The sequence below is a fragment of the Oculina patagonica genome, chromosome 6 (genome assembly GCF_052425735.1).
Source record: "Oculina patagonica isolate OP01 chromosome 6, crgOcupat, whole genome shotgun sequence".
Lineage (NCBI taxonomy): Eukaryota > Metazoa > Cnidaria > Anthozoa > Scleractinia > Oculinidae > Oculina > Oculina patagonica.
The window spans coordinates 20,287,659-20,300,976 of record NC_135763.1 but is presented as its reverse complement, the minus strand read 5'-3'; the positions used below and the strand labels follow the sequence as shown (position 1 = coordinate 20,300,976).

Below are 13,318 nucleotides of genomic sequence, written 5' to 3'. Positions count from 1 at the left end.
AGATATTACGCTGTACTGGGTCACTTCTTTGGAATCAACTTAGAAGTAGCTACAATAACAACAACGGTATTTAAATGGTTCTACTTAAATAGTGATTACATTATAGATCTAGAGGTGCTTCCACTTATTACTTTAAACTTCTTCGTAAGCTAACTGACTTATTCTATCATTCAATCGAAGCCTCAATATCCGTTATCGAATATTATTGCGTTCGACAAAGGAGAACGCAAGCCTAATTTCGTTTTTGCGTCCTTTGTCTTTAGGTTGGTTGCCTGTGTACAGCTATGCAGAACTTTTTGACATTCCTGCAAGGACACCAAAATGTCTCTCCCGCTTTAATTTTGCAGGGTCATTTCTCGGCCGGGAAAGTGGTAGCCACACGTGGCCTCGATCTCATGCAAAACAACATGGCATGTTGCCTTTTTTTGCTTAAAGGAAGTGGCAGGAGTGACGTCAGTTTTCCTTGGGTCTATCCTTTAGGTCGAACGCACTCCCCTAATCTTTGATTACTACATGTTTATTTTACGCTATTCAGTTTGCTACCAGTCATCAAGGGAAAGCTTATCTTCAACTTCTGACAGGGTCTATATCATCATGCAATATTAAAAGTCATGGTTTTTCCTATACCTCACATCTTTGTCTGTTCCATCAAGTTTCCAGAAATAGTCAGCATTCAAAGGGTTTTTACCATAGTCCTTACTTTTCTCTACAAAATTGTAATATAGACATGTTTTGATAAATATACACCGAGTTTCAAGAAAAGAAATCATCCTCGCAGTGAAATTGCAATTGAAAGAAAAAAGCCTAAAAAACTTCAGAGCTACTACAACAGGATTTTACCAGATACACTTTGATTAGCGTTTAAAAAATATGGCTTTAAAACGCACAGAAAGGACACTTATAACGGTGTTCCAACACTTATCGTAAAATTTACTGGTTGGATGCCCAAAAATTGTGAGCTATTATTTTCCCGTGAAAGAATAGAATGACGTAAAGTATATGAAAGAATTAGCCATGTTCAAAACGAGCGGGGGACTGGGTACGAATATTCAATATCGATTGGATTGAAAAACTGGGCCTGTCATCTGAAGAGCATCCAAAAATTAGTAACTCAACCAAATTTGAGAGTTATTGGTTTAAACGCAAAGGCATGGAACTCTTTTAAAAATCGTTAAAATAAGAGAGCTTAGTATGGCTGGATGGACAGCTGTCCATCCCCTGCTCGTTTTGAACATGGCTAATTCATATTTGAACTGCAAATAGATGTAAAGTCAAGAATTAATGCTAGTAGTGAAATTGCAATTTAAAAAAAAATGCAAAGAAAGGCTTTTCAAAAGAATTTCAAAAAAATTCTCAGGCTTCTCCTTTGCTTTTTAATTGCAATATCACTGCGAGGATCATTTATCAGCCTTTGTTTTCGACATGGGTATTTCTGGCCCTGCTGCTTCTCTCAATCAGATGCTACGATAATGGTATCAAATAAATGCCCAGTGATTGGTGAATATGTTGTGGTTATTTTGACGTCACTCGTCACATAGCAACAGTATAACCTATTAAAACACCCTTAATTTGGCTTCAATTGGTTATAACTCAAAAACGAGCCCTCCTTCTTACCTTGCCAGGGAATTGTTTGACAACTTTCAGTTAGAAAAACTATGTCATCCAAAGCAATGATCGACCGCCACGACGATTTCCATACTTCGAAGAGAACCTGATGATGAGAACTTGTTTCATTTATTTTTATTTTTATTTAAATATGGATAAGAAACAACGTTCAGCTGTATTACATTTTAACCAAACTCTGGTGTTCGTTATGAAAACGTTTCATTTTAAAATTTCACTACGAGTCTAAAAGAAGTTCTGTACACCCATACAATATCTTGACTCGTGTATTAATGTACATTTCATTACTGATATGCAAATGAATATGGAAAGTTAGACAGTAAGCACTTTCCGTCAAGCGGCGTTGTAGTCCATTTTATTTACCTGATAGCTATTTGACATGGAATCGATAGGCAAACGAGCATAAGACCAGACGCCAACATTATTTTCATGCGAAGTCGAGGTCCACACTGTCCATTTTGTCTCATTAGAAATTAACGTAACTTCAAGTGATGTGAATCCAATACTTCCGAGGTAATACCAAAATTGTAAGCACTTCCATCCAGCCCCTGAGGAAATGTGATGACTTTTCAAATTTCCGTAACATGCTGCAAGATTGTTTTGACCAGCCTTGGCTCGAGTTGAACAACCCTTGAAATAAGTAAATCCTCCTAATAAATATAATAGGAAAAAGATTAAAAAGTCACATGCAAAGCGAATTAAGTCCATTATTTCCATTTGTGTGATTTTTTTTTTTTTCATCTTTTTCAAATAACAAGTATTTGTTGTCGGCCAAACGTGAGTTCCAGAAATAAAAATATAATAACGAACAAAGAAAAACAAGCTTTGTCATTAAGAGTTGTATTATTTTTTTTCTAACAAGAAATAACAAGTAAACGGTCCGAGTGCTGCTGCAGTGCTGCTGTCCAGATGAAATACCCTTGACTGGTTGTTTAGTCAATCAGATGGCGCTATTCAGTTCTTTCGGACAGGGCGCTGATGAGACAATAATGAAGGTACTTACCGAGAGAATTTTGCCAATCGTTTCTTAAGAATCCCAATGGAAAAATCTTGCTCATCTTCCAAGTGCCGCTTGACTCCCAAGTACAATGATCTAGTTCAAACAGGCATCCGGAATGTTCTATAATGGACCAAGAAACATTACACAGTTAACAGTCAAAATTGGGAGCCCTGCATCCTAACTTGCCCTAAACAAATAAGGAAAACATTGTCAGAAGAGAATTTCCTATGTCGCACGTGACGCAATCGGCCCGCCTACGCTTTGATGGCTATTTCTCCTTTAGATATACACACTCAGTGATCTTGTCGTTTCAACCAATCTGATTGGTTGGCTTTCTCGGGCTAATCAAAAAAACAATTCCAATAGAAACAGCTGAGTTTCTACTAATGAGCATTATTTACTCCTCCCTACAGAGTGAATAATGCTTGAAATTAAACAAAATGGCCAACGTAAAATTGCATTTCGCCAGCGTTTCTGAATTGGAAATACTAGGAATACAAAAAGAGGCTGTACCAGGAAATACAAAAAAGTACGAAAATTTGGCCTGATGGTGTTCAAAGTAAGAGAAGACTGCATATTTCGCAATTTGTTGCGCAATACCCACACAACTCGAGCAACGGAAAACATTTTGCTTACCGAGTCAAGTCGCTGTTCGCGAGGCAGCAGCAGAAATGAAAACTGCGGGTCTATCGGCAGCAGTATCAAGTGTTCTTTACTCAAGAACGTCAACAAATATTCAGGAGAAGGTCTATGTGCAAGAAACATCCAGTTTTTACCACACTTTTTGCACACATGAATTGTATAATACAAATTTTCAGGTGGATGCTTCGCCAACTGCTCTAGCAATTTTCATTTCAAATGAACTTCAGGCAGGCTTTTGTTAAATAGATTTGCCATGTTTTATCATGGTTTTATCAAGTGCTGCTTGCCGCTTGTTCGTTTTCCACGCATGATTTGAGAGGTGGTCAATTAATTGACTTTAAATACTTTCCTTCTGGGAATGTTGAGATCGTCTTTTGTTGAGATCACTTCGTGTGTATATTCTTTGAAATCTCGGTGAATAGCGACAGGATATTTTCCTAGCCGCTCCGTGGCTAGAAAATATATTCTACCGCTATTTACCTCGATTTCAAAGAATAATTGTTAAATGCCATCTTGTTCTCGCATGCTCGGCAGGATTTTACGAAATATTAATCTTTGTTAATTCACTCTCGCCAATATAAAACCTAAAAAAGAATTAAGGGAACTGACCATTTCCATATATGGTCTGGCATTCCTCTTCTTCTAATAAAGAAAGATCATCAACAGCTATGTCTCCATGGACACCATTTCCAACGACACCCTCTAGAACAACCTAAAAGCAATATTATTGTGACAGTAACAAAGTAATAATAAACAATTTTTTTTACAAAAAGGCTCATCTAGTTTTCTCAACTTCCTGTTTGAACGATACATTTTTGGATCCTTTTGTATTGTAACCGTTCATGGTGGAAGATTAGAACAAATAACTTAGGTCACCTCATTTTCGATTCACGGCAATTATTCCAACAGGTCGAAAATTTTTCAGACGGTGTCGATAAATCACTGGACAAAAGTAACGCGTCACGCAAGGAATGCATGATTTAATCGAGTACGCGGTATAATTGTCGGTTAACTCGCTGTGTTGTTAGGAGTTGTAAGGAAATTTTACAATCACAGTAAATCTTCTCACAACCAACGCCTAAACAACGTCGGCCAAACGTACATGTAGTTTCTAATCTTCCATGTGACAGAAGCCGTGATCTTATGTGACAAACTTTTTCGCATTCTGATTTTTCTTGGTGGAAGAACAAAATTTTCTACTTCCGCTTTGCAACTGGCCTTTTATAAACGTGGCGCGCACGCGTTATACGCAATCTGGTCACTGTCAAGATTAGGTTGCGGGCCTCTCTTGGGCCCGCGACAAGTATAAACCTTATCGACAAAATGATGTGATGACTGGTTCATTGTATAATGTACACAGAGGAAAACACACCTTGTAGCTTTTAGAACCGCCTTTGTGGCCAACCTGACCAAAAAGCCAGTTGGCACCTTTATCACCAACTTGACTCCAAACAAGACTACGTGACTCATTAGTCTGAATAAAAATATTCAAGCTGCCGATTTCCTGTCCTTTCATGTGATACCAAAACTGTACACATGTAGCCTTGCTAGCAGCTATTTTTCTGCTGGTCAAAACAGCTACTTCACCTGCCTGTTGCATGTCCGATGCCTCAAGGAATATATATTTACCTGCAAAACGACACTCAGTTTATAATCAAGTTAAGTGTTTGTAAGAGTAACTGGACTTAGTGGAGTACAATTCAGGGAGTAATCGGGCGAGTTATTTCAAAATCAGCGGAATGCACTGCCCGAGGCCGATTTAAAATTATGAGCACGATTACTCTTTTAATCAAAACTACAACAAAATTCTCGAACGTGATTGGTTATCAGCAGCCCGATTTGAGCACTAATAGGACAGTGTACGCGTCATACTTGTAATTGGACAGTGTAATAGGACAGTTTACGCGTCATGCCTGTGTAAATGGACAGTACGCGTCATTTTGTGCGCGCTGTTGTTGTGCATTTACCATGTTTTTCAGTATTCATAAAGACGTTTAGCTATTCAACCGAAGGCTAGTTTCTTTCTCAAATTTTGTTATAGTTTTGATTAATTGGTAACAACACTCCCGCTACGCGGTCGTTCGATTTCGTTAATCACTCGTATGATTACAGACCGAATTGTACTCCATTTTAGTCCTATTACCAATATGAATTGAACAATACGAGGTCTAATTACTTATTGATCGTATCAATAAAAAAATTCGATGTTAGAAGTCTTTCAGAACCTCCTTTGTGTAAAAAGTCAAAGGCATGTTTATAGACATGTTTTTCCTACAAAAAGTAGGAACACAGCAAAAAATTACCCACCTAAGTGCATGTGAGCATGTGATTGCAAAGCGAATGGCGTAGGTGCCCAATTATGGGTATCCCATTATACAAAAAGATGTAATTGGACAGTTGTAACTAGACACACATGTGATCGCGCGGCAATTACGCGAGAAAAAAGTGCGCGCATAACCAATTAAAATAGAGAAGTTTGTTATAGATGTGATTATAAAGTTAAATGAACGGCAGCTGTGGCAACGATGTTAAGCTGCCTACTCCGAATCATTAACCTTCAGGTAGAAATGAGCTGTGGTCATAGTCCGGTCCGGTGTTCCTAGTAGGGGTTGATCCTGAACCAATGCTCCAGCGAAACTTAGAGTCATGTTTAAGCCCGCATAGGCTATCCTGAAAATCACATTTGACTGATAAAAGAAAAGAAGGCGATTGGTTAGTACTGAACATATTGAGTCCAGATTACACTCGAAAAGCTGGCAGTTAAATGCGAAAAATTGAATGGTTGCTATAGCAGATGCGTTACAGGGTTATTTGAAAGTAATCAAATAGTTGCCAGGTGACAGATGTATTATTTACAAGAGGTTACATCTTAATTACGTTACTCTAACTTCTGAAGTACGAACCGGTTTCTGTGGGAGCATAAACTCGCTAATTCATTTCGTCTGTTGAGGCTACACAACTCTTTTTTACAAATGATGATGAATTTTTCATACATACAAAGATTACACTCTTTAATAATGTTGCTGCTATAGCAACCATTCAAATTTTTCCATTAAACTGCCAGTTTTTTCGACTTTTTTTGCTTGTTTACAAGCAAAAATAAGGAGAATAGCCGTTATGTGGGGTAATCTGGAACCGGAAGCCAACCGGAAGGAATCACATTCTTGTTAACTCTCAAGGGACTGTTTTAATTTCTCAAGGGAATACTTTCCGCTGTGGGTGATCAAAGCGCGTGACTTGTAAAGTGTTACTCTCTGGGTTCAGCGCTCGAAGGCAGCGAAGTTTAAAACGATTAAGAACGCAATTTGTACTAGTACAAGTTTTTAGGCTTTAATATTAATTTAACCTAAAACGATTACCCTAAAAAACTACAACGCAAATTTGTACTGGTACAAGTCTTTCACACACTAAAACGTTGCTAATAGTTAACCAAAGGGAACTCATTTCGTGACAATTGATTATTTCTGCTGAGTTGCACAATTTAGAATTGCAACATCATTAAATGTGTTAAGTGATATTTACAAGTGTTTTTGTAGCCTGTTGTGAAATTACTTCCGGTGGAAGCAGTAAACGCTAAACGGTTTTGCTTCTGTTCAGAAGTTAATGCATCGCCATTAGAAAAATAAACAGCAACTGTTTTACTGGAAATGTAGTCGTTAGAAATGGCATGTGTAGCCGTAAGGTAAAGAATAACGCGAGGAGAAGCGGCTTTTGGTAATATCCAAACGAAAATTTACTTCTCAATGTGGGGTTAAGATTGCGTGACGAGACAAAAGGTAACTCTGTCGTGCGTAACCTTTATCGAGAACCCTGCATTAAGCCGAGTAGAAATCTTTCTAACTCGAAAGGAAACAACTATTTCGATTAAAGGCAAACGTCAAAGTTTACCATTTTTAACCAAGCCAAAGTATATGAGTCGCAAAGCACCCAGCCGTCGCGACTGACAAATACAGCATTTCCTCCGCGAAAATAAAAAAAAATGCTTGAACTGAAAGACGTTTGAATTCTTCCATGATATATTCGAACAACAATGCCCAGGATAAACCTTCTACTCATACTAACTTCATGCAAAAAAAGTCGACATCTCAAAGAGATCTTTGATTCAATTTAAAAACCAGTCGTTAAAGTTGCCTGATGAGTGTGGACCTTATAATTTTGGTCTATACGAAACAGAACTGTCGCAATAAAACGATGTATGCTATTGACGCCTGAACTCTAGTAAAGTTATTGTTAATGCTCCTCAATCAAATGAGTTTAGCGCTCCACAAAATACATTCTACCTAAGAAAGAAAGAATATATATCACAATTTAAATAAATCAAAATTCTTTAGTAACATCCATTTCGATTTAGTCCATCAACCTTTATTATGGTTTTTTATGTATCAATTCCTACCTATGTTTCCAGCGCACAAGTGTGATTTTGTGATATCTGCATTGTTAGGCCGCGCACAACTCAAATTTAGAAGAGAGCAATTTGAAGGACCTGAAACATGGCCATCTGTTGAAATGAAAATAACGCATAATCAGATTTCATTGGTAGGTAGGATGTCTGGACTACGATTCGACCCCCGTTGGAGTTGCTATTAACCTGAAAAACTGGTAAATGACACAAAAACTACTTTTAAGAACATGTTCCAAATACCATTTGTCTCTAACTTTGTAATGGAGTTGACAATCACTCAGACACAAAGACGACAGCAGCAAAAAGGGAAGGGACTCATATTTTAATGAGCAAATGTTCAAGTTCAATCCCTTATAGAAGAAACTTTAGCGCATAATTAGGTTTATTGAAATAGGGTTTTTAAAAAAAAATGAATAATAGTTTTTTTTTTCAGTGGTAAGTTGAAATTATTATGAATAAGCTTGATGTATTGATACGGAACACACCACATATAGACGGCTCGTCCGTTCCATCTTCACAGTTTCTTTCTCCGTCACATGTAAAAGACAATGCAGTACATCCACCTCCAGCACAGGAGAAACTATTTTCAGAACAGCTTCTTCCTACAAGGCAAGATTGTATAAGGCCAAAGAAACATATAATAACGGTCAAAATTGTAACAACTCCTTCTTACCACATCTGGACTCATCTGTCTTGTCATCACAGTCCCTTCCTCGGTGACATAGGTCTTTAACATCAAGACATCCGCCATTCGGACACATAAACTGAGTCGTAAAGCATTCACAGTTTTTTTCATCAGAGTTGTCATCACATGCCTTGTCGCCATCGCAAACAAGTTCTTTGCTCACACACTGTCCGTTATCGCATTGAAAGCTTTTTTTCCCCTCACATGTGAAACCTGTGATTGAAACATAAACTAGTAACAATTCCTTACTAATAGCATACTTGCAGAATAACTTCTAGTGTCTGTGTTAGATCAAGCAAAAATGGTAAGGTTTAATATCTTAATTTTTTGAACTATATTGTAGGTGTCTTTCGGCACAGTGGATGAAAAACAATACTCCCTTATTTTGGAATAACAATTTATCTTTGACCGGTAAGTTTACAGGTGAAACTACGAACTGGCTTTCAACACGCATTGGATTTTATATTTTTCAAAAAATATAAAAAAGGTGATCGTCACAGGAACATAAAAAACATAAAATACTAAGGGATTAATCCATCAATCCATCCATCCATCCATCCATCCATCCATCAATCAATGTGGTTACGAATTAAAATAGTTATTTAACTTAGTGTAAAATGCAAAATTTGTCTATAATCGTCAGGTGAGCCTTCAAGTCAGTACCTGGTACACTGTGAGGTGGAAATCGTTCACAAGATTTTGTAGATATTCTGATATCATCAACAGTTACATTCGAAGGATTTTTCCCCTTGGCAACAAACATAACCTGCAAGAAATACATGAATCCAACACTTCAAATTTAGAAGGAAACCTTTGTCCGGTAGTTTTGAAGGTCTCTTTAGCAGATCTGGCCTTCTTTTTTTACTAAATTTTCAGTGACTCTCTTCACCTTTATCAGTGAGATAAAAAATGTTCAGTAAACAACTGCTTTCGTACAAGTAGAACTTGTAGCCTGACATTTGACAGTGCCTGTACGATATTTGTATACCTGTGACGAGTGAGAGATTCTGAACGCAATGTTCTGCTGAATAAAAGTACATCAAATTTAAGGATATTACTTGACATATTTGCATATTTAAAAGCGCTAACACCTTCACTGTGTCATTCACTTTATAGCTTTAGGTAAAGTTTTGGTGTTGCAGAATCTATTGTTTGTTAGCTATCACATTATGTTATTGGTTTGGCTATTGTTTATTCAGTGTCTTTTAATTGTATCCTTTGTGGTGACCGTTGGTGACCGCAACATCCACAACGCCAAAGAACTGTCAAATGCTGCAACTTTTATATTCATTGTACGAATCACTGAGATCTACATTGAAACATTTTTAAGTCTTTCAAGCTTGGCAGATTACTTCAAAAATGTTCCAAACGCGAAGATAATTGATAAACATAGAATTATTTTACAATTACCTTAAAATTCTCATTCGTGGTGACTGGTACTTGTCCATTTAGCCACGTATCACCCTGGTGCCCACTGAGACTCCAAATTGACAAATTTGACTTCGTCACTAAAAACACGCTTAATGATGATCCATAGTAATTAGGAAGCAAATAAGAGAAGGTTAAACATAACCCAAGTTTTTGATAAATGGCATTTGCGGCAATCCACGGACTTTCAAGAACAGCAGGCTTGTCTCCGACATGAGTAAGAATTCCTGTCGATGCGAAAGGAAAACTTAAATCACTTTATAATGCATTTTATATCATCGTAATAAATTAAACATGTACACAACACCATTATTTAAGAGCCCAAACAAACGTGGAGGCCCCCTTAATAACCCTGAGTTTCAGCATTATGATTGTTTTCCTGAAATATGTGAATTGAATCCGCATTGAATACAGTTATTAACGTTGGACGAAAAGTATAAGGCATGCATTAAACTTGTTATCTCCATTCTCGTTGCATACCTTTACAAAGTGCTGACTTCACTGAAAGTTTCCATCCTCCATCCATATTACTCCAAGAACACAAATCAGAAGTGAAGTTGCAACCTTCTATCTCCATAGCTGCAGGAAAGGACATATAAAGTTACTGTTTATCATGTTAACTTGAGAACTCAACGCATTGACGTGTTTTTCATTCATCAGCAACTCCAAAAGCGGTGGAACACCACAGAGAACCTAATGTACATTTTCAGTGCTTCTGATGTAAATTAATAAGCAACTTGTATAACAGTTAACAATTATCCTGTTGAGTCACGCAGAATATCGCCGTAGGCCGAATTGGCTAAAACTAGACATAATTCCGCAAGGGTAAGCAAGATAATTGTTTTGTTATTCAGTTTTACAAATGGTTCGCGAATAGCATTTTTAACTATTTCCAGTCTTAAGCGACCTTATATATCGCATTATATCTGTTATGTACGGATTAGAGATAACCAGGACTTCCTGACCATATTTGGGCATCTATGGCAATTTATTGAATAATAAAAGATATTATTATTCTTTCAAAATATTTCTCCGTTCTTGATTGGCTTCCAATCTCCGGTTAATCCCAGCTAACTGGGTAGCGCCGACCAAATTTGGGAGAAGGTCCTATTATAAATGACGTCAATTGTCCTACAACAAAAATTAACCAACCGCAGCCTCGTTCCCAAGGATCACTGACGTCACACGGCAAGTTTTCACACAAGTCAGAGAGAAGGATGGAAAACTGTACTTGAAAACTTTGCTTTGTGTCATCAGATTTGGCTTGAACAGACTCTTCAAACAAGTACTATATATCGACATCATTATAACGAACAAGGAATTTAACGAAGGTAACCGAGTTTATGAAGTTCAAATTTTAAAGCGAAGGTTGCTGTGTATTGTGTACTTTGCCCACTTTTAAAACCCTATTAAATTTATTTTGTGCATTTAGAGCTCTGGAAATCGTTTGAATGAATAATAAAACAATTATTGAATTCGGCTTTTGTGCGATATGAAGAATTATGCAGATCGATGAAGGTGTTACGATAACACCGGCTCCTCGATCTGCATAGTTCTTCATATCATACTCAGCCTCATCCAGTAATTGCTAAAATTTCCATCAGGTATACTTGTTTTGGTTTGCTTTTCTTACTATAACAGAGATATTGGGTGCCGATACTTGTCAAAATATGGTTCTTTTCCCTTGTCAAGGCTTTCTTGTTCATATTTACATATAAAGGCGAATCAATATCATACCTTTCACATTAACTTCACCGACTTGCCTATTTATCTGGGATGAATATGATACTCGCTCCTCCAACTCATACGAAACCTAAGGCACAAACATATCAAAAAATTGGGAAAACAAATGAACAATAAAAATCTTTTCTCCTGAAACTCACACAAATTGAGAGTTAGATATAATTATGATTAGAATTCTTACAACTTACGTTTATTGCATAGGTTCCTTCCTGAAGGACAGTTTCAAGAGTGGTATTAAAACTGTGTTCTTGACAGTCCAGCCTTAACCCGGTGTGAACCAGACTCTTTTTTTCAGCAAACATAAAGTAAAGCTTAACTGGACATCCCGGGCAGTATGATCCACGACAACAATATTTGTATGTGGCTGAATCCAAGGGAAAAATGATTGAGGTAAGGGAACATCCAATAGGTATGACAATATATAGTACAAAGAAATGGAACTCTAACTGTCCTTCCTTTGTTACAAGCGTTATTTTCACCTAGCTGGTATCCATTTAGGATTTATTTATAGTTTAATATTTTCATGTCATTTAGCTCTGATCCTAAGCTTCGGCTAATCGTATACACTCTTTTTTTATATAAGAATACAGTTTTTCCGACCCAGGCTGAATATTCTTATTTTTCTGCCATTTTTAGGCTGAAAATATTCTTATGAACATTCTTGGAAAATACCGTTTGAGATTTCCGTTTTAGCAAGTATGGGCAATCAAATACAAGTGTTTGATGTCCAAATCTGTATCGTGTTACATTGTGCACATGAACCATTGCTTTTCGTTGCAGTCTGGCCGTTTTGGGTTTAAACAAAGCATTCTTTACAGAGATAAAGTGACGGAAATGAAAATACCTGATTTTGTTTCAACTAAAAACTATATTCTTTTCAAAATCTCAGCCTCGGGTTTATTCTTAAAATATTCTTAAAAATTCGCAAATTTCAGCCTCGATATTCTTATAAACTAAATTCTTATAAAACAAAAAGAGTCAGCACAAATTTGGCACTATTTATGGGGTGTATCTTTCCTAACGTTGTTGTACTGTCGTGAATTGTAATTTACGTCGTGAATTTGTTAAGCCACTCCACCCTTTATTTCCCTTCGGTGTCGTCTGACCGACTTAATTTTCCGCGTAAAAAAAAATAAAACGAGTTATGAGGAAGGTAATGACGTAGTCAAACACAACAGATTCATTAACGGCATTTCTTAACACTGAATAGTTCTTCTTTCTTTTCTCCGTGTTTTTGTTCGATTTTTGCAACCACATCGACCTTGTCTTCCTCAATATTCATTGTCGTCATATTGATTTTGTAACCAGTTCATCTTGTTTTCAGTCTCCGCGGCAACAATGCTGTGGTATCAGACCACCCATTGTAATTCCAAACTCCTCCTATTTTCCCAGTGACGTTTAATTAAATAATTTTGTTTGGATGGCTTTTTAATTTTATTTTGGTTGGAAGCATTGTCCGGTGAACATCCCATTTTTAACTCGGAAAAGAGTTGTAGTGGGCGAAGTGAATTCACTCCTTCACTCCATCACTCCTTCACTCGTTTCCTGTTAGACATATGCACGCAATGCGTGCAATTGTTTTAAGGCCTCTAGAGAATGAGACCTTTTCTCTGATACCTACATTTCTTGTTAAATTACATAAAATTAACATGCTTAGTCACCAACCGAAATATTGTATTAATGTCAGTTTTCTTGAAATAATATTATGATATTTATTATTATATTTATTCAGCTATAAGCCGACACCGTAACATCATTTGTATTAGCAAACCTTTATTTGTCATTTTTTTGTTTT

The 13,318-nt window shown here is 36.9% G+C and overlaps 1 protein-coding gene across 1 annotated transcript in view; it reads right to left on the bottom strand.

The window, feature by feature from the left end:
- LOC144655984 (MAM and LDL-receptor class A domain-containing protein 2-like) overlaps positions 1 to 13,318 on the bottom strand; it is a 64,944-nt gene that overhangs the window by 26,140 nt on the left and 25,486 nt on the right. Inside the window, exons 14-28 of the mRNA XM_078516187.1 lie at positions 11,712 to 11,887; positions 11,518 to 11,593; positions 10,261 to 10,359; positions 9,763 to 10,007; positions 9,016 to 9,118; positions 8,341 to 8,565; positions 8,153 to 8,269; positions 7,659 to 7,763; positions 5,821 to 5,952; positions 4,638 to 4,894; positions 3,875 to 3,977; positions 2,627 to 2,743; positions 1,987 to 2,273; positions 1,615 to 1,711; positions 628 to 706 (exon numbers count right to left, since the gene is read on the bottom strand). Coding sequence (XP_078372313.1) covers positions 628 to 706; positions 1,615 to 1,711; positions 1,987 to 2,273; positions 2,627 to 2,743; positions 3,875 to 3,977; positions 4,638 to 4,894; positions 5,821 to 5,952; positions 7,659 to 7,763; positions 8,153 to 8,269; positions 8,341 to 8,565; positions 9,016 to 9,118; positions 9,763 to 10,007; positions 10,261 to 10,359; positions 11,518 to 11,593; positions 11,712 to 11,887 — 2,218 coding nt within the window. The remainder of the gene's footprint in view (positions 1 to 627; positions 707 to 1,614; positions 1,712 to 1,986; positions 2,274 to 2,626; positions 2,744 to 3,874; positions 3,978 to 4,637; positions 4,895 to 5,820; positions 5,953 to 7,658; positions 7,764 to 8,152; positions 8,270 to 8,340; positions 8,566 to 9,015; positions 9,119 to 9,762; positions 10,008 to 10,260; positions 10,360 to 11,517; positions 11,594 to 11,711; positions 11,888 to 13,318) is intronic.